Here is a 22205-nt window from a genome sequence, read left to right as displayed (position 1 = left end):
GCATTCCGTCCCGGCACATATCTTATGGAGGCACTCGTTCCCATGTCGGGCGCGCCGTGCGATGCGTTTCTTACCAAGAACCAGGCCGCTCAAGCCCGGCACACTGCTGCTCGACAAGCGACCGCAACCACCTACTTTCAACACCCATCGTTGCGTAAAGCATAGAGCTATGGCGCACTCTACAGCACCCGTCCCCCCATTCGAGCGCGAGTCGAAGCCTAAGTACACAGAAAGCCCCAACCCGGGATTCACGTACGGCCAGAAGGTCGGCGAAACGCCTGAAGCGAAGGCGTGGGTCGAAGGCGCGAAGGACGGCTGGAAGACCGTCGACGCTGCGACTGAAGATCCGGGGTAAGTGTATGCTCACAGTTTGGCACATTCCGCGGTGTAAGTGGGCAATGTTGACCTCGACCTCCATACTTGCAGGAAACTGGTACGGTCCTCCGTTCGAGTTCGTAGCGCGCCGTAGCTTACGACTGGGGCGTCGTCGTTGTGCAGTACGCGCTCATGATCAGCGGGATCGTGCCTCGCCCGATCGCATTCGTGTCCAGTATATCCGAAGACGGGGTAGAGAACCTCGCGCCGTTCAGGTAACAGTAACTACGCAACTTCAGCGGGCTGTCATTGCTCAAACTACCCATTTTTTGCAGCTGGTTCAACCAAGTATGTGTATACCACCAGCTCCGCTTGCGGTGTGTCTAACGGAGCGGCGTAGGTGACGCACAACCCGCCGATCATCTCGGTCTCGTGCTCCGCGCGCCCGGAGGGAGGGCCCAAGGACACAGCGGGAAACATCAAGGCCACGAAGAGCTTCACGGTGAATATCATCAGCGAGCCGTTCATCGAGAACGCGAACGTGTCGTGTATCGACGCGCCCACGGATATCAACGAGTGGCCGTTGACGGGTCTTACTAAGGAACCGAGCGTAAGTGCTCTCAACTGTGCTCTATCCATCGCGGTCGCTCATCGGGAAAATTAGACCCACGTCAAGCCAGCACGTGTTCATGAGAGTGCATTCAGTATGGAATGCGAGGTAAGCATCACCGGCTTGCTCGTGCGAAGAGCTCTGTGCTCATCTTGATCCACGGTGTTTCTAGCTCTTCCAGGCGGTCGACATCGTCCACCCTTCCAGCGGGAAGGTCACCGCGACGCTCATCCTCGGGCTCGTGAAGTGCATCCACGTGCGCAACGACGTGCTGAACGAGCGCGGCGTAGTCGACTACGCGAAACTCAAGCCCGTTGGGCGCCTCGGCGACATCTCGTACGCGCGCGTTGGGGACGCGTTCCGCCTGCCGCGGCTCGCGTGGAAGCTCGAGGGCGAGAAGATCCAGGAGTTCTTGAAGGGTGTGGAGACGCGGGACGCGGTGAGCTTGTGAGGTTCGTACGCGGGCTGCGAGGATATGTATGATATTGTCCATAGGGAAGAGAACACGGGAAGACGACAATACAGTAAAGGGTAGGAAGAAATATTAAAATTGTACCCGCGAAAGTGAGAAAGACGATAGAAAGCTACGGCATGTTTGGACCACATAAGAAAGGGGGACAGACACGTTCCAATATAGGGGACAAGCACGTTCAAGAGCAGAGTAACAAGGCCAGAAGCGTTCTACGCGGCCCGAGGAAACGAGGAAACTAGACACATTTGCTGGTGTTGAGAGGGCCTGATCATTTGCGTAAGCGAATCGTGAATCGATATGACGAAGTGTTGGCCCAGTTGAGCACGTACCGGGGCATTTGTAGATGGTACCCGATCCACTTCATCGCTTCATCTTCACAAGTGTTAAAGCGACGTTGCATGGTCTACATCGTGAAGAGATGTAAAACTAGCCAAGCAGCAACTTTGGGCACGATGCACTTACCGCCTTCTGAGACACTGCGGTACACTGAGGTTCGTGCCGACGCATGTGACTCGTTCGTAACGTTGTAGTGCGACGAAGGCCTTGGTACCATAGATCGTTCTACACCATGGACAGGAGCAAGTGGTTCGACCGTAATGGATGCCGGTCGCGCGATCAGGACGGGCGTGGGTTGCTCGACTGGAACAAAAGTGGAAGGTGGTTCGGCCGGGATACTAGACGTAGATGTGAAGAGCCTATAATAGAAGCTACCAAGTCAGCGTCCTTGGGCAGGCACATCGAACGCCGGATGACTCACGGGAACTGGGACTGAGAATACTTCTGATCCAGCGCGGAACTGTAGGACGCCCTGATATCTCTGAGACGGCCCAGTTTAGACTCGAGAGTGACCTTGGCACCAGCGAGGTTCCAAATCATGTACTGCTCTTCGGACCGACGGCAACGCTGAATCGCGGTGTGTACAGCGCCGATCGCACTCACCAACGCAGATACCCGATCTTGAGGAAAGAGCGTGTGGATGAGTGGAAAACCAGGCTCCGAGTCCTCTATGGCGATATTCAAAAGCTCGGAGAGCTGCCAAACGGTCTGGAAGAACCAATATTGATCGGATTTGACAAGTGTGTCCTCATTGACAGATTGAAGGGCGCCGGTCAAGCCGAGTAGTCCAAGATCGGCGTAAGAGAGGATGGCCTTTTGACCGACACGTTGAGGGCATGCTTGTATGCACTTCAGGACGACGTTTGCGGCAGCAATGTACATGCAGAATTGATCTAGATGTTGGCGGATGTCTGGCCGGGGGTGTGTGGATATTCGCTGGTACGCCGCTGCGGCAGCTTGTTCACAGATACAAAGTTAGCCATGACGTGATATTTTTGGAGACGCAGCGCTGCTTACCGTAACAAACATTTTGTAGAGAGAACCCGCTTCGGTTGCACGCAGCGAGTATCATGCGGATTGACCTATACATCTTGTGCAATAACGAAAAGTCAGTCAATAACGATTCCGAGTCGCCTCGATAAGCCACTATCGACAGGGCTATCAAAATTCTCTCCATGGCCTTCGAGTGTTTGAGCTCTGACGTTTGAAGTTGATTGGTGGGGAGGAAGTGAAAGTAGAGTCGTTTTTCCAGATACGCAATAGGGTGGCGAGCGCGGCGAGACAGTGTCGTTTTTTGCACCTCCGAAGTAGCACAACAGAGCAGCGCGTCGGCCCAGAGGTCGTAGATGACGGGTCCGGAAGCGCTGACTACTGCAAAGGCGTACGGAGAGGGGGAGACGCCGAAGTGGTTCTCGTCCGTTTTTTGTAGCCTCTCGATGCAGTCGACCACGTGGACACCAGGATCGAGCTCGGACAGGCATATGGCGGCGGTAGCGAGAAGGTCGGGGTTCATAGCAGTGCCGTACGCGGTGGAGACAATATCGGCGTCCAATGATTGTCTTTGATCAGAGACCATCGACTGCTCGAATCCGCGCCAAATGGGGGCCTTCACCGGTTCCCAATCCCAGAGTGCGTAGGCAAGTTGTTGAAGTGGGCCATTCATTATCCAGGGGCGGTGAAGAAGGTAAAATGCGAGAGGGCGCAAAAGCCTCATCAGAGCTCTCTTGACCAAGCTCGGGGTGCGACGGACGATGTGGTACAGCGCAAGGCTTGGGGGAGAGAGATACGCGCAGCCAGGCTTGATCGACGGGAGGAGCACGGTGAAGGTGGTGAATGTGCCCAACGAGCCCGCGAAGACGGACGCCACACCCGCAACAGTAGGGTGGAGGGTCCATAGCAGGACCAGGAGGCCGGCGAGGAACAGAGCCACTGAGACTTGCAGCAGAACAGGGATGGTGTTCACGATGTCTCCGACACGCCACCTGATAACGCTGTTGAGACGGAATTGTCGAAGACGGGCGGTCTGTCGCGAGCCTCCCGGTTCGGATGAGATGCCGCTGGCGTACTCGTTTAGCCACTGTTTGACCATCATCCCAATAGAGGCCGACGAGAGGCTGAGGATCAAGGACGAGAACCATAGGATATTAAGCCAGATCGCCGTGCGAGGAATGGGTGGCGCGGGAGCGGTTCCTTGCTGCAACGCCGGATGGGTCGAATTGATGAAGGCCGGTGGAGGGCCAGTAGAGAAGCTACTGAGCTGCAGAGAGATCTGCTGTAGCGCGAGTAGGGTGGCGTCGGGCGTGGCGGGCTGCAGGAGCAAGTAGGACTCCACGTTGAAGGCGGTGAGCACCGCGGAGAAAAGACCAGCCTGTCCATCTTCCGTGAGACAAGTTCGATCCGCATCTGGAACGAGACCTACGAAGGTGAGGTACGTATCAATTTCCTTGTTCCACCGCTCGATCATCTCGTCGCTGTAGCGTCGCACAACGTCGCCTGTCTTCTGCCACGCGTCGGCCTTTTCTTCGTCAGTGTACATTGTCTTTCTCTTTGCAAGCTCTTTCTGGAGTGTCATCATCAGTCTCAAACAGTATGTACCCGTTGTCGCGTGATATGACAAACCTCGAGGAGTTCGGGAGAGAGTGTCCAGGGAAAGTTCGGAGGTCCTGACTGTGCATTCGGCGGGGATACCGGGGAGTGTGTGTCGTGCGCAGCCGCGCTATGTCCAGGATCCATGTGGATGGATTGTATCAAGGAATCTCGTGGTGAGGAACTAATCAAACTCAGCAGGAGGCAACGGATTGGGCGAGGGTGAGGGAGGCGGCAAGAATCAAGCGGCTGGACAAGAATTCGTCACTGTCTTCTACACAAACGGCACTCTTTATATACTTACAACACAATGTCTTCAAAAGAGTGAAAGACACAAGAGTGATACGCACGTTCTGTGGGGTCGGGAAAGGCATGGGAGAGAAGCAAGGAGAACAGCGAATGACAGCAATGAAATACAGGCGCGGGAAGTGAGGGAAGGTGGCGATGATTCATTAAAGAAGCTTGAAAAGGAAAGAATGACTCCACGGCGAGGAGCGTTGAGTACATACTGGTTGCCTCCTGCTGCCCCCGCGATTTGCACGTGTCCCTAGACGCGGCCGACGAGAAGTTGCACGAAACGGAAGTGGTGGGAAAGGGCGATGCTTCGCGCACCCAATCGATTTGACCATGCCTACACGCAGCACACTGAGCCAGAACCGATATTCTGTAGATCATGTTATCAGTTATTGGTACACAGCTCAGGGTGACAGACTTAAAGGAGAAGACGTACTCTGAAAGCTATCAGTGTCAACGCCATGTCCCAGTCTTGGGCAGCCTTACCAAAAATCAGCACGCTGAGCGTGATATCGCAAAACGCTTTCGCTTTGCAGCAGTCCCTGACGTTACCCATCAGCGTGTGCCCCATGCCCTACAACAATTAAGATTCAGCGATGCAGGTCCGGCCAAGGGCTCAATGAGTGCACTTACCTTCCAGCTTGAGCCTATGCGGCCTTCTCGTCCTTTCCGCATGTCAAATAAGACACCGCCTGGCGGTCCGTGCTGTTGTGCTGTGATCGGAACTTCTCGTCGTACACCTGTTCGGAGATGAACTGGCCTAGGGGAGCTAACATGCGGTACGGCATGCTCGGATGGCGCACATGAGCCTTGGGGTGCTTGGGGTCGTAGGCCGTCTTCATCTCCGGCACGGTCTCCTTCCTGTGCAGGGACGCTGTCCTCGGTGCTGCGCGCACCTTCTTAGGCCGCCTTCTTTAACTTGCGGAGATGATTGCAGAGGTGCTACAGTAAGACACATTACACGTGTGCGTCCATGGTGGAGCGCGCCGTGAGAGACAATGATCGGCTCTTGCAGGTAGCTGGTGGGAGGAGTCGACGTGATTGAGACCCTACATAGTCCGATGGCGAACGATGTCTAGAACATACGTCCAGGGCAAGAGATCGGCGCAGGCGACTGACCAGTGAGAGGAGCTTTGCGCCGCGCGTAAACACGGCGAGAAGAAACACGAGCGCAGATGCGATCACAGCAAGTCCACCGAAGACTAAGAAGGCCAGCGAGGAAAAGAGAGAGTCAGCTGCCGCATACGTACTGGGACGACCACGACGATGGCCTCGACACGCTACTTGATTAGGTCGTTTAGGCGGTACTGGCGCAGCCGCACAGTCTGTCGAGACGCGCTCGGTGGGATCCAGCTGCAGTGCCTGTTCAGTCATTCCGCGACAGCGAGGCTCATCGAAGCGGAGGGGAGCGCATTCAACCACACTGCCGGGCGGGGTGCGGGAGGTGCGTGGAACAGACCGACCTGTCCTGTCCAGATGAGACGACATATGAGCTTCCAATGTTTATGAGGGACTCACGTAGGCCAAGTGCGTGTCAATATCTGCATTCCAACGTACGTTTGGCCATCTCGTCGCTGTCAGTCTTCACTGCCTGCCTCCACCGTATCCGTCCGTGCTCAGCCTTTCTCTTCGGTGGCACAAAGCTTATCCCGTATAACGAGAATATCCCATCAACAAAATTTCATGAGGGTATATCGCGAGGAACGAGAGATGCTTACCTGAACTGGTGGCGGGCTCCATGATCAAGTAAAAATTATGGCCGACCCGTTGGCGGATGGCATCCTTCCATGGGACGATGGGTTGAGCGGCGATGTTTCCTGCGCATTGGTACGTGGCAGACGCGGAGACTATGATCGTAGAGAACAAACGAATGCTGTTGCAGTGTTGAATGGAAATGGGGCAAGTTAGGTGGATGCCCCAGACAAGGACAGCTTGAAGCCTTGAAGCTCGAGAGACGCGTAGGTATGTGGCTGTGCTCTGCCGTCGTGTCCCAATTGGGCAAACATGATGGATTCAATGTTGCCCTAGTGGAACTTGTGCGCTAGCTATGTAGGCGGCGTAGTCGATGCAGTGTTTCGTATGACACGCTTCTCTTTGAAACCGAGCATGAAAGGATTGAACTTGCAGACCGATCGGTTTTTGGAACACCATGCATAGAAGAAGAGACGGGCATAACAATACCGGCACAATGGAAATTGTGAAAAATGCATGTGGAATTGCGACTGGTGGTACATATCGAGAGCTCTATAAGACATCATCCGCGCGATTCAAAATCACTTGGGGCTGACAGTGACAGTGGGCACATTGTCCGTCACCGTCGTCGTGGTAGTCGCAGAGCTGGTCTTCGTCACCGGCACAGTGTCCGTCGTGCTCGCGAACTTCGTGCTCGTGACCGTGCTAGTCACCACCGGGTTCGTCGTCGTGCGCACAGTCGTTGTCGCCAGCACGGTGCTCGTCGTAGTAGTCGTGGTGGAGAACGTCGCCGTGCTCGTAACGGTCGCGGTCGCCGGCACCGTGGACGTGCGCGTCGCGGTGGTGGTGACGACCTTGGTGCTGGTCGAGGTGGAGGTGACCGTCTTCGGGGCCGCGGCGTCCGCTGCGCGCTTGGCGTTCGCGGGGACGGTGGTGGTGGCGAAGACTGTCTTGGTGGTGGTGACGGGGCGGGTGGAGGTTATGGTGGTTGTGCTGGCCTGGCATTTCGACGAAGCGGCAGCGCGGGCGTCGAGGTCTGTGTCAAACCGGTTAGTTGGAAAAATGTGGTGGTATGAAATTGAGCACGTACCGTTCACCGCACCGGCAGACGCGAGGAGCGCAGCGGAGAGGAGAGCGAGGATCTTAGCGGCGAGCATGATGAGATGATGTGGGATGGGAGCGTTGGTATGGGTGTGTGGGTGTGTAAGAGTGGGAGGCTTTGGTGAGGATTGCAGAGCAGGATGCACCTCCTCTTATACACCACACGCACATCCGACGGTCTCATAGGAGCATACGGCACGCACCTTGGTGAAACGGACTTCGTCGAAACCTGTCCGGGTCTTTCCAGTGAGCATCCAGGAAATTGGCGGTCGACACTCACGGCGGCGACCTCGGACTCGGATACGCAGAGTGATCGCGCTATGATCGCGGAGTGGCTGAGCGGACCGCGAGGGCGGGAGTGTGGCAGTGCTCCGCTGTTGTGTCCCAATCAGGAAACCGTCGGTGGTTCGCTCGGTGTGTCAGCCAATGGCGGCGAACCGATGTAGCTGTCCGACGTCTCGATCACAACGTCAGACGCCCCCAAGTAGTATCGCGGAAGAAGAATGGCTGGTCGTGGGCATATCCGGCGTCCAAGTCGTTGGTCTTTCGACGTTCCAGAGGCATGTCAACAGGAGGTGTCAAAATCTACTGCGCTCGTTCCGAGTTTGACCTTCCCATGTGGGTCCCTGGATGTGCGGATGTTGCAAGCACGAGGCCGTCGGTATCCTCCGCTCTCTCGATCGCTGCCCACGAGGAGTGGAGCCGTCGCGGCTACCCGCCCAGCAATGTCGGATGTCCGTATCCATGGGTCGCCGCCGCTTTCTGGTTGGGCTGTACAGACACATTGTTGAGATCTACTGCCGCGATTCCGGGTAAGCCCGCGCCATGTGCGTCGTTGACTCGTCGGATGTCGCGTGCTCGGTGTTCTCGGTTCCCCCGATCGCCATTCACGAAATGCGGAGCCGTCAGAGCCGTCACGGTTACTGACCTCGCGATCACGGATATCCTCTTCCAGTACTATCGGGAGACGCAGTTGTTACGACTCGGGTTTGTAACGTCGCCATCTTGTCGGTCTTCTTAGGATGGAAGCGGCTGGAGGAGCGCGGATGTGTTGGCCTTCTTGCTTCGTGGTTGGGCAGTGGTGTCTTCTCGTACTCGGATATGCCGTGAAGGGCGATGGCGCCCAGCGGCGGCTCGAGCACGGAGGAACTGTACAATGGGGCCTCAGTGGCGGTTCCATAGACAGTACTAGGGATTTCTTGCCTTCGCCGTTGAACAAGGACGTGGGGCGGAAGTGGCCTACGAGGCATATAAGCAGCAGGAATCTGCCTCTATCCCTCACCAACATCTTCACCCACTCATCCACTCAACCAACCACACAACCACTCTCCCACCGCATCATCTTCACCATGCTCTCCACCACTTTCATCACCGCCTTCACCCTCTTCGCCACGGTGGCTCAGGTTCAGGGTTAGTCCGCCTCGCACACTTCGCACATTCACCCTTACTAACCTTCCCTCGCAGGCGCTACCATCCCCGCGCCCGCTGCCTCATCCACCGCGACCCCGTGCACATCCGTCGTCTTCGTGACCAAGACCGCCATGCCCACCTCGGTCCTCACCGTCACCAAGCACACCACGTCCACCGCCGTGCCCAAGGGCAAGCTCGTCAGCTCGCCCCAGGGCACCTACGCGCCCCGCCGCCGTGCGGACGTGACGCCCACCACCACCGTCACCGTCGTGAAGACCAGCACCGCGACGGACACCACGATGAAGACGGTCACGAGCACGTCAACGACCACGAGCACGCTGAAGACGACGCTGACGGCGACCAGCACGGCGAAGGTCACGTCGACGCAGACACAGACGAGCACGGTCACCAGCCCGGTGACGAAGGTCGTTACTGCGACGGCCACTGGCACACGCACCGCGACTGTTACGGCGTTCACCACCGACGCCGAGACTTCCACTGCGACCGTCACCACCACCGTTGGCGAGAAGACTGTTACAGAGGGCGATGTTGCGCGTCGGGCCCTGCCCACCGCCGCCTGATCTTGCATACCATGTTATATCTTTACACAATAGACCCATCAGCCATTACGAACATAGCATGAATTGAAACATACCTTCACCGCCTTGTTGTCCGTCTGCAAGTTATTGCAGCGTTGACTCTCTCGTCCCAATCCAATATTTTCAGGCTATAATCATCTGCGTCAAGCATCGACAACTGTTGTAGTACTCATAACTACCTCAAATCGCACGTTCCACGCCATTTTCTATGCATTTTTTCTCTGTCCGGCCACTCTCTGCCTCGGGATAGCATGACTCTTCCGCGGGCGAAGCCGGCGGCGAGCTATGATAAAACACGAGAATCGCGACCATCTCCGCACAGACGGCAGCGAGCAGCCACCACAGCACGGCACGTCGGCCACGGAAGTGTTGGAACCCGTCCGCGCCGTCCTTAATCTCGATAGACGTCTCGATCGAGGTGTCGATTGCGAGCCCGAGGGCTGCGCCAAGCTGGATCGCGCAGTTGAACATCGCGCCGATGACCCCGGCCATCGTGGATGGCGCCGTCTTGAAGATCGAGATGCTGCGCGCAGGCGCCACGACACAATATAGATTAGCCTAAGGACATTTTCGACGTATGGAGTTACGTGCCTGACGTGCATGTAGATGAGCATGGCCCCCGCGGAGCCGATGATGAGGCCCGGGAAAATGAAACGCCAGTATTTGTTCTCGCCATCGCCGAACGCGAGCAGGATCGTCGCAGCGACGGCGAGGACGTGGCCGAAGAGGATCAGGACCTTCGGCGGCACGTAGCGGCCGAGCGGGCTGGTGAAGCTCACGACCGTTGCAGCTATGCCAACAGGAATCCTGTAGCCCAGTAGGTGTCAGAAGGGGCGCATATGGCCCAGTGAAGATGGTATTGTGCTCACATATGCAACCCTGACTTGATAGCGGACCAGCCGTACACCTGTTGCCAAAGCGGGAAGAACACGACGAAGACGGTCGTCCACCAGAAGTATGGCAGGAGCGCTGCGCCGAAGAGCACTGCGAAATTGGGCAGGAACCAGGTGCTAGGAGGTCTGTAGGGAGAGTGAGTAAAAGCAGCGTGATCGGCGCGTGCGAAGGATGACTCACACGGCAGCGTTGTTTGCAGGGATCCATGCTTCCCAGTAGAAAAATGCTACTAGCATAAATATGGAGATGATCAATGGCGCCAAGACGCGAGCGGAGGACCACCCGTCATCGGATCCGCTTGTGATGGCGAAGATGAAGAGGATGAGTGCGACTGGACAAATAACGTCTTAGCACGAATAAGAACGAGAGGGAACTGTTGACCGTACCCGTGAGGATGCTCACCCCAGCCAGGTCTAGTTTCTTCAACTTATGCAGCCGCGAGAACACACCCTCATTGTCGCGCTGATCGATCTGTGGCGCGGGTACGAGGATGAAGCATATGAGTGCTGCCGGTATTCCGAGCATCGAGCTGAAAAAGAATATCCAGCGGTAGTTGGCGAACTGAATGAACACTGCGGCGATCATAGTCCCGAACACTATGCGTGCAGCGTACAAAATGCTCAGCACCTTTAGCAAGAGAGACTGCGGAGTTAAACGTACCATTCCCGAGCGCACCAACGCCCCCGAACAGGGCGATGGCGACACTCTGCGCATGTGGCTCAGGGAACAACCGAACAATTAATGCCAGAGACGACGGGATACTGAGCGCGGCACCTAAGTACGAGCGCATCTGTTAAAACGACGAATACACTTGTCTGGAGGATGCACTCACATATTCCGCAGAGCGCTCTGATGATGATGAGTCCAATCCCATTCTTCACGAAACCAGCGCCGAGCGACAGAAGTCCAAGAGAGAGCACGCCGAGGACGAATGGAGACTCTACAATGATAAATGGGACAATCAGACACGGTCGAATCAACCGAGAGGGTAGCTTACTGGGATTGTAGACATCGCTGATTCGGCCACTCTATGGATAAGCTGCGAGTTAGAAGAGAACGACGACCGGAAGTCCATCATAGAGATTACTCACAACAAGCAGAAAGGCCGCATACGTGAGCTCGAACGCGCTCATGACCCAACTCGCGTCGGCCTCGCCCAGGCCGAAGTGCTCCCTCAACACGGGGAGGGCCGTGAACAGCGCGTTGAGGTTGTACGAGTCCAGCGCGTTCGCGACGCAGAACATGGCGAAGAGCACGTAGCGCCGTGCGTTCGACATCTTTGCTGCCGGCTCCTCCCCGGACGCGCTATCGCCAGTGGGAGGGCAGGAAGTAGGCGCATCGAGCTTGGGAAACGAACATGGCTCGACGTTGACGAAGGTCGTCCCGAGAGTGAGTTGAGAACACGATCGAGGGGCGTCCATGGGTGTGTCCGAACACGAGCTGAAGAGAAGGCCAGAACTTGGTCGATATAGTAGCATATATGATGCTCTCACCTATATACTCGACAGTTGCATTACACACCAACGCCAAGCCATGCTGAGTAGCATACTTTGTGCTGACGAAGGCAGGCAACGGGTAGCGTCTGGCGTTGAAGTCCGGAGGACGGAGAGGTGTGCAACGCCCGTCGCCGCGTTGTACGCGTGTCGCGCGGCCAACATCGGAAGCGCGGCTGTGGGGAACTGTGGGGGCGAGTCGATATCGGAGGTGTAGGTGGCGCTGAAAAACATAGTAGGCGCAAAGCAGGCGTTAGCACTTTAGCAGGTGCAGGACCCAGGTATGGCGCAACGGGGAGGCTTTTGGCGCCCAAAGCCGGAGTTGAGAAGAAGTTCGAAATAAAGTTCGACCGGAGCGGTTCTGATGCTAGTATGGCGACAGGGTTTGGGTGCACGACTTGCTCACTAAGCAGATGCAGACGTGGATGAGCAATACCTCTGGCAGGCAGGCAGCGAATCCGACCCGAGGTCGCTGTATGAGTCAGATTTAAGGTCGAAGAAACAGCGTCCTGTAGGCAGTGGCGACTTGAACGCGCAAGATTCGCACAACCTGGCCGCACCAGAAGTCGCGCAGCATGGCGGAGCGCTGCTAAACATACAACAAAAGTAGTACATCGTACACAGATACAGATACATAGACGAGCACGTACACAGACATCATAGCCGTTTCATCGCGAGACGTAACTGTCAAGCCGAGCGCTCCCCAGTCCGGTGGGTATCTGGTCAACCCTTCCCTGCGCCTCACCCAACACTGCTCCTCACATAACAAGGACGGCGCCGATTCCGACCAGCGCGGCCAACACAGCGCCTACCACTCCGCCATGGACGCCCGCAGCCGCGCCGTTCTGGCCAGTCCCGGTCGCGCCGGTGCCGGAACCCGTGGGGGCACCACCGAGCGTGCTCGTGCTCGTCACGGTCGTTGCGAGAGGGTTTGAGCTGCTGCTCGTTGGCTGAATCACGGTGTTGCTCGACGTGACCAACGTGGTCGTGGTCACTACCGGAATAGATACGGTGGACGTGGCGGACGCGGTATCGGTTGATGGGGGAGCGGTGGCAGTATCAGATGCTGAGGGAGTGGTTGTGAGAGGGGCAGAAGCAGAGACCGTCGTCGTTGAGGCAGCGCTACCTGAGCCTGAAGTGACGGTTACAGTGACGGACACCGTAGTAGTCCCGGACGAGGGCGTCGGTGAAACCGTCGTGCAGATGGGTACCGGTCCTAGGATTGTCAGCGGTCAGAGAGATCGACGGGGTGAATCGGGACGCGACGTACCGGAGGTGATCGACGTGCTAGAGACGCTGAAGGTGGTCGAGGTGGCGAAGGAGGAAGTTGATGACGTTCCTGCACAATTCGGGTGTGAGCATGATGTCCAACATCTCACAGTCGCCAGGGCGATGGTCAAGAAAGAAAGGCAGGTACACCACAATACCAATGTGCACCCTATACCTGAACTTCCTGTAATTGCCGCCGTGTACGAATTCGACTCTTCACGCAAACCCTTCCGCCGTAACATGCCATAAAGCAAGAACCATCACTTACCGATCGCGAGACAGGCACTCTGCAACGCTTGCTGGCCCAACTGCTCGTCTTTGGATGTACAATTGTGGTCCATACAGGTCACCGTGTTGGGCAAAAACGTCGGCGAGTGGCATGCGCAGCCGAGGTTCCTACAGGGTACCACATCATATCAGTAACGGATCGACAGGCGTCAGGCGGCTATGAAAGTCGGCGACACTCACAGGCCTTCACCGCAACCGACCGCATCACCAGCCTGCGATGCACAGATGACAGCGCAGTCCGGGATTCCCGTCTGTCGCTTCCATACCGCTGCCGGGAGACCTTCTCCTTCCATATCCAACATGATATCCGCTGCGGTAATATGAATGCGCCCTTCGACGCCGAATCCTAGCGCTCTAGCGCGGCTGTCGCGGCGCAAGCCAGATGAGATAGACCATAGGAAAAGAAAGACAGAGAGGACGAGCCAGCGAGGCTGCTGGGCGAAGAACGGCGGTGCGGGCATGGTTCCGAGGCGCCTGAAGGGGGTCGCGAGGGTGCGGAGAGCAAGAGCAACCGAGGTAGCCAGCGTAGACGGCGGTATAAGAGGGCGGAGCGGGGTCCGTGAGCGGGCGCAAGCTAGAAGGCCTGCAGGCGCGTGCTCCGCGACTTCTGCGTGGGATCCGTGTCCGGGATTAGACTTTGTCGAGGAGCGAGAACGTGGCGCGCGGGGACCAGAACGTGGTTACAGCGGCACTCGCAGGCCAGGGCGGAATGAGGTGGACCTTGAGCGGGGCGTCGTCGAGGAAGATAGACGTGAGGAGGCAGGTCGCCGCAGTTATATAGCGGTCTCCGAGAGGGCAGCAGATGAGACTCCAACGCGGAAAAAGGACGCACGGAGGCAGTCGACAGTGCTTCGGAGAGACCGCCGAGGCATATGCATGCACGCATGACCCCAGTAAAGTTGATGCGCACCTGAATCGGGCGCGTGTCGCGAGAAACATGCGCCGCCCTCCAGACGTGCTCGTGCTGGATATCATCTGACGGTGCTTCCCTTTCGCGTCTGTCGAATGCGTACACCGAAGTGTGCACCCGCTGATGCACACCCATCACGCGGGTGTAGACTTCTCCGCCGCAGCGCTCTTTCTTCGCGACACTGTGGGTGTAGGGCATGCAAGGTTGCTGCAAATACGAGCACCTGAGAGATGAATCGATGACAACGGGGGTGATGGAGAGAGAGAGAGAGAAATGGAGTTCGAGGAGGAGTTCGAGATATGTTGTCGTCGGAAATTGCCGAACGAGCGAGATCTCCCTCAGATCGGGACGCCTCGAGTCTCTCAGTACTGTCCTTCCAACTCTACCAGCAACGACCACTAGCTCAATTGCTTGCTCCTGCACTGCCAGCAATATTCAATCCTGCTCACCACGAAGGAATCGGTCATGGGGAGGCTGTCGCTTGACCTGTCGACGATAGCGGCGCCAATGGTCAACCAAAGCGACCTTCCGTTCCGCATCCTCGTCCGCCGCTACAACACCTCGCTCGCGTACACCCAGATGCTCGTACCCGAACGGCTACTGGAGGACCAAGAGTACCTCGAATCTCACACGCGAGGCCTTCGCGATGGGCCAGACTCGCCTGTAGTAGTGCAGCTGTGCGGGAACGACCCAGAGATCGTGCTGAAAGCTGCACGGACAGTCGTAGATAGGGTGGATGCTATAGGTGCGTCCCTCAGCCTCACTATGCATGAAAAAGTACTTATGCTTTCCGCGAAGATACATAGATCTCAACCTTGGATGTCCCCAGGAAGCCGCAAGAGAAGGGCAATACGGCGGGTACCTCCTTGACAAGAAGGACTGGCCACTCGTGGAGAGCATGGGTATGCAACAGCATTTGCTATGCACAATGTCGGAGCACGATCTCACAATCTCTTCTTAGTCTCTGCGCTGTCGCACTCGCTACCGGTACCGGTCAGCGCGAAGCTGCGCCTCTGCCAAAACACCTCGTCGACGCCGGAGCTCGCCGCCCGCCTGGAAACCGCAGGCGCGTCCTGGCTGACGCTGCACGCGCGTCACGTCTCATCGCGCAGACGGCGGCAGGGCGCTGCCGACCTCTCGCAGGTGCGCATACTCAAAGAGCACGTCCGGATACCGGTGGTCAGCAACGGGAACGTCCGCGCCTGGGAGGATGTCCAGCGCAATAGAGAGGATACCGGCGCGGATGGCGTCATGGTCGGGGTGACACTTCTTGCGAATCCATGGTAGGACCTTTTTTGGTGGTGGCCAAGCATATAAACTGACGGTCTAGAAGTTTGTTCGCGGACATCACGCCGGACCCGGTCCAGATCTCGCTCGAATACCTCGATATATGCAAAGACTATCCCGGAACTGCGACGCTGCAGACCATTCAGACGCATGTACGGCACTTCGTCGATCACCAGTGGTACGCCCGCGTCTGTGTATGCGCTGAGGTCTGCTCCCTGACAGATTCATAGCGGACGGAGACCGTGGTTCAACAAGTTCCGCGCGACACTTGGTCGATGTACGTCCATCGACGAGATCGAGACGCTCCTGCGCGTCAAGGTACAGCGATGGCGCGGGCTGCCGCCGCTTGGCGAAGACCACGACAGCGAGAACGTCGGAAGCGAAGACGAGCCGCAGTATGAACGAGGCACATCGTGCAGGGAGAGCGGAAGCTTGGATGACCAGTTCACCGTGATGAATATACTACGATAAGTGCGCCGCACACACGCCTCGCATCGTTCATAGACTGACCCACTACTGACCCCATCTTCAAGCAACACCAACGTATCGCCGCAGTCAAACGTATCACGAGCCCTTGATTGGAATGGCAATGCATACCCAGCGGGACCTACAGATTTCCGCGAGATCTGACCGGCGTGATCGCGCCTTCCACGCAGGATCCAAGATGTCATCGCAGAGCGAGTGTGGTGTATCACGCCCTCTATCATCTAACGCATTAACGGCGTGGCGCTGATAGTATGTAGATGCCTGCGCTGTTGAGCATTCATCGCACCGTCGGCGCCGCGTGGCGCTTGGCAGGCCATCGACCGTCAACTTACACATCTAGCAGCAGGACTTCCGACGCATGGGCTTCCACGCTCCACGGCCGACTCTACCCGTGTCTGTGTGCGCTGCATCTCGCCACCCGGCTCCGATGTGATAACCTCGACCGAGCTGCCAGGCATGGGCTGTGAGCACAGGGTGCGTGCGGTACGTCGTGACGCAGGACATGATTGTCTTGCGACGGTCTGCATTCCGCATGGGCAATGCGCAGATACACGGCAAGATGAGATGTTGAACGTACAGGATCATTCACCTATGCAGGGGACAGCGATTTTCCATCGACTCGGCTTGGTCTATCTGCACCCGGTCACGGTGAGTGCTCTTATAGAACTGTCCAATACCCTATCTCACCTAGTCTATACATAGTAGGTAACGCGCAAATTGACCTCGGGGGAATGCAGAGGGAATGGATGACTTCGTCACGGTCGTGGACGCCCATGGGCGCTTAGGCCGAGACAAAGAGAAAATTGTATGTTTGTGGTGCAATTCCGACAGAAACGTTGACAGTGACCGTGACATTCATTTGAAGCTGCCGTGTGCATGTAGCTCCCGCTGAGGCAATACAATATGTTGCCAGTGACAGTCGCCACTCGCGGCGTTGCACTGCAGACCAGGCTGAACCTGCTCCGGTCCGCGTGGCATCGCAAACGGCGTGGAATCTCATGTCAATGAGAACGCGGATGGGTGGACGTCGCGCGCACAAGAAATTTAGCGAGCGTGGTGGCGTTCGATTGTCGATCGAGCTCGAGACCAAGCCTCGGAGAGCTTCCTCTCCACTCGTGCGCACAAGCATGGAGGTGTGCATGACGACTCGCAGGTTTGAAACCTCCGGCATCCATCGAAAATGTGTTGTATGTGGTGCTTTATCTTATATGCTACTGATGCAAATAGCACAGACAAGTCAAGGCCATAGCATACTGCGCCAGAGCGGTGCCAGAACGAGAGTGGACGAAATTCACAAGAGCTGGCAATATGGAAGGGCCGACCGGTAATTCACCAACAGCCTGGAACCGAGCAGAGCGCGTGCGGCATGCCCATATTGGGATAAAGTGCGGACTGGAAGAGGACGGATGAGGACGGATGCCGCGGCCGGCATGAGGTAGGCGATGATGGCAATCGAGATCCTTGCGGGATATATTATGATGGTGGAGGGGTGGCTGCGCTATTACTGCGTGACCGGATAAATTCATGAAGTGAGTGACATCGGGGGGCACGGCGATGGCCTCGTTCTCCGCCGACTGCTCCCTCCCTGTCCGTTTCCGTTGCCCTTGTGGCGGACGCGGAATACTCCAGTCCGGACGAGTTCCCGATGGGCAGAGGGTCGGTGTGCTGCGGGTACAGCACGTCCACACTTGGGCACCATAAGCTCTGCATATGCTCAGCCTGCTCTGTGAGACCAGTGGAAGCAGCAACGCGCAAAATGGACTCGAATAATTAATGACGTGACGTCCTGACAGATCGCGGTCGTTGATGAAGAAGCTGCCCAGCGCTTGTATGTGTGACCCAGTAACGCCCGAGTATTTCGGCCAGCCTCTCCGGCGTGGACAGGTCGACGTTACAGGAGAGAGTGATCCCCGGGCCGAGCACATCACCGAAATAAAGCAACGCTAGCCAGCCTCCGTCCGGGCGTGCCTGTCATGGAGCCGAAAAGGCACAAGTTGGACTGAGTTTACGGTGTGTGACACGGTGCGATGATGGGCAGACGTCGAACAAAGCACCCGGATTGGGCGAGCCGACGCCAGCCAACGACCGCCCTCTCCCCCTTCCCCCCCGCCCACGACCTCCCGACGCCCTCTCACGACGTCCCCCTCCTCCTGCTCGCCCGCGACATCTCCCTCTAGCCCGTCATCGTCGCGGCTCGCCAGCGCCCTGCAGAGAGACTCCGCATACACTCAGCTTCTGCTCCCACACTCACGAGTCTTTCTCCCAGAAAGACTACAAAGTCGCATTCCCTCGACGACCCCCACTCCCCCCTCGACTGACACCAACTCCCTTTTTCGCCCGGGGTCCGAGCACCGATGGGCAACTGCGTGTCCACCCAGGACCGCGAGGCGCAAATGCGCTCGCAGGAGATAGATAAGCAGATCGAGGAGGACTCGCGCAAGCTCAAGAAGGAGTGCAAGATCCTCCTCCTCGGCTCTGGCGAGTCCGGCAAGAGTACCATCGTGAAGCAAATGAAGATCATTCATCAGAATGGCTACACCCCGGAGGAGCGCAACGCCTACCGCACCACCATATACAAGAATCTCCTCGACTCCGCGCACCACATCATCCTCGCGATGCGCAAGCTTGGCATGGACTGCGCTGACCCCACAAATCGGTCAAGAACGGAGAAGATCCTGGACTACGTCGTAAATCCTGCGCCGACTTTCTACTTCTCGGAGGAGATGGCACGCGCAATCTACGACCTGTGGAAGGACCCCATCATCCCCACGATCATGGATCACAGCAGCGAGTTCTACTTGATGGACAGCGCGAGCTAGTGAGTACCTCTTTATTCCATGCAAGGTCGTTTGGCCTGGTGCACCTGTGACGCCACCGCGAGCGATGCGCATGGGTTAGTTGAGCATGTCGCCAAGTTCGTGCCTGACAGTCCGTCATGCGAATGAAGACATCGCTGGGCAGTGACAGCGTTCGTCAAATGGCGTACTCTGTCTTTGTCCAACCGCCGCCGTGCAGTCATCTGGGGGACAGAGTTTACATCCCGCCTGAAACCGTGCGGTTCTCCGGGAGAAGCGTCGGATTCAGTGGCATGCTTCAGCGATCGAAGGTTCCATACGCTGATCCTATATCGGAGCGTCCCTGCCCGGCGCATACGGTGCCACGGCACTATTTATCGGAGTTCTTTCAGGGTCACCTGCAGAAGCTGACGTTCCGATTCCCCAGCTTCTTCACCGAGGCGTTACGAATAGGAACGCCGAATTACATCCCGACCGAGACAGATGTACTACGAGCGCGAGCAACAAGTAGAGGCATCTCGGAAACGAGATTCTCGCTTGGCCCTCTATCGTGAGTACACAGCTTACCCTCGCGCTGTCGATGGCGATATTCATAGGCGCATGTTTGCAGAATACACATGTTCGACGTGGGCGGACAGCGATCAGAGCGGAAGAAGTGGATACACTGCTTCGAGAGCGTGACAAGTATAATCTTCTGCACGGCGTTGAGCGAATACGACCAGGTACTGCTGGAGGATCGGAATCAGGTACGAATCGTCCTTAGGCATGCTTCTACCACGAGCTGATCGCCTTGCACTGCAGAAACGAATGCAGGAGTCCCTTATCCTGTTCGAGAGCGTCATCAACTCAAGATGGTTCCTACGAACATCGATCATCCTATTCTTGAACAAGATCGACGTCTTCAAGAGTAAGCTCCCGAAGGTGCCGCTGGAGAGGTACTTCCCGGAGTATACCGGTGGTCCGGACATCAACAAAGCGGCGAAGTACATCCTGTGGAGGTTCATGCAGGCGAACCGCGCACGATTGAGTGTGTATCCACAGTAAGTCCCACCCTAGCTCGCACGCGGTGTTGTATGCTCACCGATCGGCGTAGTCTAACACAGGCGACGGATACTTCGAATATACGGCTAGTGTTCGCGGCAGTGAAGGAGACAATATTGCAGAATGCGCTCAAAGATTCTGGCATTCTCTGATATCCTGCTCGTCGCCCGGGTCTTGGACGGCTAGGAGGGTTTTTTGTTTCCATCATCATGCTCGGTGGGTTCCCTGCCTGTGGATATGCGAAGCTGTGCTCACGCGTTTCAACAGGATTTCCGTCGAAGCGTCGCCGATCCATCCATCCACATCTGCATCCACTCATTCACGACCCTGTCTGTACCCACCACGCACATCATGTCTCGGCTCTCATCGGCATCCTTCTCCTGGTCTCGTTCTCGCCCGTTCATTCATGATCTCGTCGCTTTTGTATGTTGTCGTCCTATCCTGCATCTATGACCCCCCTCCTCGCACACCGCCCTCCTGCGTCGGCGCTCCCTTCTCTCCCGCGCCGTCGCTCGCGCCCTCTCCCATGTAGCCTTCTCACCTGCGTACTCCCGCTACGCGGGTTGGCTATACATCTCTCTGCGCACTCTCATGCGGCGCGTCCGTCAGATGACCATCGTCTTCGTGGACCTCATGTCTATCGCACGCACGTTGACTCGCCGCTCCCCCTGGTCAGCCGTCGCGCATGTCACCGTAGCAGCACAGCCTCATCCGCCGCATCGCCATTGCGCGTGCCCCATCCCGTCGTGTCCGCCCCACCAAACACCACCCCTCTCTACTACCCTTCTCCGTTTAACATCATTGGCCCTTTCCCGTTTGCCGTGACTCCCATAGACACTGTTATGTGTCCCTATTCACCCCCTTCCGAGCCGCCCTTCCTCACCTTCCCACACTATCTTATTCTCGATGCTTCTTCCGTCGCCGTCGCGCTCTGCCTTAAATTGGCGCAGAGCTGGCCCGCGCGCGCTGGGCAGCGGCGACCGTGTACATATACGCACATTTTTCTACGGCTCACTCCACCCCCCTTCCCCTTCCTCTCCTTACTACCATTTCCGTCTTCCCGTCTTCCCCGCTTCCCTCCCATCCCACATCTGCCGTTCGCTCGCACCCGCCCGCCGCGACATCCACTCTCAGACCATGGGCGGCTGCCGTCGCCGCCGCCACCGTCTATCTACGCTGCTTAACCGTACGGACCTACCTTACCCTTGTGCTACTGCCTCCATTTTTCGACCGCTCTCTGCCTGGTGGCTCCCGTGGAAAATGTACCAGTACGTCTAGATAATCTGAGCACCTCATGAACATGTCTCTCGATGCGTGTGGGCATGTTGCGGTAGTGTGCTGAGATTCGACTTGAAGACGCGACTTGCGGGGCTGCTGGTTCGAACTTCTTTGAAGTTCGGGGTCTTCGCGATGCGGACGAGGCCCACGTGACTCCGACGCTTTGTCCTCGTCGCGGCAGCGACAGGACAAAGCTCGATGCTCCGCGCCATATAGATAGCCTCGCGAGCGAGAGCAGAGACGCCGTCGTCTCATGCTCCGCTCGCAGGTACGTGCCACTTGCGCTACAGCGCGTCCGAGTCGTCGTCTCATGCTCCGCTCGCAGCCGCCCGGGCGACTTCATCGCGCCGGCGCCGTTTTCTTTGCCTACGACGACCCGCACCTCGGGCCACTGCAGGTGTCGTTCCAATGACTGCCAATTCGCCCTTTACACGCTTCATAGGTGGACAGCGCCAGCGGTCTCGCCACTTCGGCACCAGCCCCGCCTGCCCACAAACATACTCTTCCAATCAAGTGACCTCTCCGCGAGTACGAGCGCAACCGCACACTGCGCTCCCTCAGCTCTCTTGCACACGGTATGATCCCGCCAAGGCGCCCCGCCAACGGCGACAACGATCCCGACGCTTCCGTCCGCGCCACTCCAGTGGCTACACCACATCTTCGGCCGAGCTCAGCCCCCCGTCGCAGCTCCTCTCCGTCGAGTACCAGGCCCCTCGTCTCTCTTGCCTACACGCTGCGCCCCCCGTGGGCCCGTTGACCACGATACACGCCGAGCTCCCGCTCCTCTCCTCAGAGTCCGATGCGCCCACCTTTGGCTGCCCCAAGTCCGCCACTTGTGGAGCCCCTCCACACGCACCTCTACCTCACGCCTCCGAATTTCCGCCCCGATTCTACCCCCCTCGGCGCCCTAACACCGAACCCCGCGCGAACACTGCACACGAGGCCGAAACAACGCGGGTCACAACCCATCTGCAACGAGCGGCATGGGAGTACCACCTGCGCGACTACCCAGATCCCGCCTTCGTCGAGACGCTTCTCCGGATCATCGA

The 22205-nt window shown here is 57.3% G+C and overlaps 9 protein-coding genes across 9 annotated transcripts; 5 read left to right on the top strand and 4 right to left on the bottom strand.

The window, feature by feature from the left end:
• Positions 1 to 169: 169 nt before the first annotated feature.
• On the top strand, positions 170 to 2251 carry TRAVEDRAFT_74254 (uncharacterized protein; the record flags this gene model as incomplete). Its single annotated transcript, XM_008044722.1, has 10 exons — positions 170 to 351; positions 427 to 433; positions 499 to 590; positions 651 to 663; positions 716 to 925; positions 980 to 1033; positions 1098 to 1661; positions 1727 to 1800; positions 1860 to 2092; positions 2155 to 2251. 7 exons carry the CDS (start codon positions 170 to 172, stop codon positions 1374 to 1376), a joined length of 837 nt encoding a protein of 278 aa, XP_008042913.1. The 3' UTR covers positions 1377 to 1661; positions 1727 to 1800; positions 1860 to 2092; positions 2155 to 2251.
• Positions 2252 to 3498: 1247 nt separating this feature from the next.
• Positions 3499 to 4197, bottom strand: TRAVEDRAFT_131886 (uncharacterized protein; the record flags this gene model as incomplete). The annotated part of the gene is made up of 1 exon (XM_008044721.1): positions 3499 to 4197. A coding segment is annotated over one exon (699 nt), but the record flags the coding sequence as incomplete, so codon positions are not given.
• An 854-nt stretch (positions 4198 to 5051) lies between these two features.
• TRAVEDRAFT_31147 (uncharacterized protein) lies at positions 5052 to 5376 on the top strand. Its single transcript, XM_008044415.1, has 2 exons — positions 5052 to 5187; positions 5247 to 5376. Exons 1-2 carry the CDS (start codon positions 5075 to 5077, stop codon positions 5365 to 5367), a joined length of 234 nt encoding a protein of 77 aa, XP_008042606.1. The 5' UTR covers positions 5052 to 5074; the 3' UTR covers positions 5368 to 5376.
• Positions 5377 to 6886: 1510 nt separating this feature from the next.
• On the bottom strand, positions 6887 to 7462 carry TRAVEDRAFT_23156 (uncharacterized protein; the record flags this gene model as incomplete). The annotated part of the gene is made up of 2 exons (XM_008044340.1): positions 6887 to 7341; positions 7396 to 7462. The coding sequence occupies 2 exons, from the start codon at positions 7460 to 7462 to the stop codon at positions 6887 to 6889; spliced, it is 522 nt and encodes a 173-aa protein (XP_008042531.1).
• A 1293-nt stretch (positions 7463 to 8755) lies between these two features.
• On the top strand, positions 8756 to 9397 carry TRAVEDRAFT_23155 (uncharacterized protein; the record flags this gene model as incomplete). The annotated part of the gene is made up of 2 exons (XM_008044339.1): positions 8756 to 8816; positions 8871 to 9397. 2 exons carry the CDS (start codon positions 8756 to 8758, stop codon positions 9395 to 9397), a joined length of 588 nt encoding a protein of 195 aa, XP_008042530.1.
• Positions 9398 to 9595: 198 nt separating this feature from the next.
• Positions 9596 to 11730, bottom strand: TRAVEDRAFT_132937 (MFS general substrate transporter; the record flags this gene model as incomplete). The annotated part of the gene is made up of 9 exons (XM_008044720.1): positions 9596 to 9973; positions 10012 to 10222; positions 10285 to 10434; positions 10490 to 10640; positions 10696 to 10905; positions 10970 to 11083; positions 11142 to 11249; positions 11307 to 11337; positions 11401 to 11730. 9 exons carry the CDS (start codon positions 11728 to 11730, stop codon positions 9596 to 9598), a joined length of 1683 nt encoding a protein of 560 aa, XP_008042911.1.
• Positions 11731 to 12560: 830 nt separating this feature from the next.
• On the bottom strand, positions 12561 to 13820 carry TRAVEDRAFT_51625 (uncharacterized protein; the record flags this gene model as incomplete). Its single annotated transcript, XM_008044512.1, has 4 exons — positions 12561 to 13018; positions 13073 to 13141; positions 13340 to 13467; positions 13540 to 13820. 4 exons carry the CDS (start codon positions 13818 to 13820, stop codon positions 12561 to 12563), a joined length of 936 nt encoding a protein of 311 aa, XP_008042703.1.
• Positions 13821 to 14734: 914 nt separating this feature from the next.
• TRAVEDRAFT_173192 (FMN-linked oxidoreductase) lies at positions 14735 to 16176 on the top strand (the record flags this gene model as incomplete). Its single annotated transcript, XM_008044719.1, has 6 exons — positions 14735 to 15018; positions 15068 to 15171; positions 15231 to 15552; positions 15603 to 15734; positions 15787 to 16027; positions 16090 to 16176. The coding sequence occupies 5 exons, from the start codon at positions 14735 to 14737 to the stop codon at positions 16025 to 16027; spliced, it is 1083 nt and encodes a 360-aa protein (XP_008042910.1). The 3' UTR covers positions 16090 to 16176.
• Positions 16177 to 18396: 2220 nt separating this feature from the next.
• TRAVEDRAFT_132634 (G-protein alpha subunit) lies at positions 18397 to 20030 on the top strand (the record flags this gene model as incomplete). Its single annotated transcript, XM_008044718.1, has 5 exons — positions 18397 to 18860; positions 19265 to 19387; positions 19448 to 19583; positions 19639 to 19877; positions 19931 to 20030. The coding sequence occupies 5 exons, from the start codon at positions 18397 to 18399 to the stop codon at positions 20028 to 20030; spliced, it is 1062 nt and encodes a 353-aa protein (XP_008042909.1).
• Between the last annotated feature and the right edge of the window lie 2175 nt (positions 20031 to 22205).

This window comes from Trametes versicolor (genome assembly GCF_000271585.1).
Source record: "Trametes versicolor FP-101664 SS1 unplaced genomic scaffold TRAVEscaffold_11, whole genome shotgun sequence".
Lineage (NCBI taxonomy): Eukaryota > Fungi > Basidiomycota > Agaricomycetes > Polyporales > Polyporaceae > Trametes > Trametes versicolor.
This window is presented reverse-complemented; position numbering and strand designations above follow the sequence as displayed.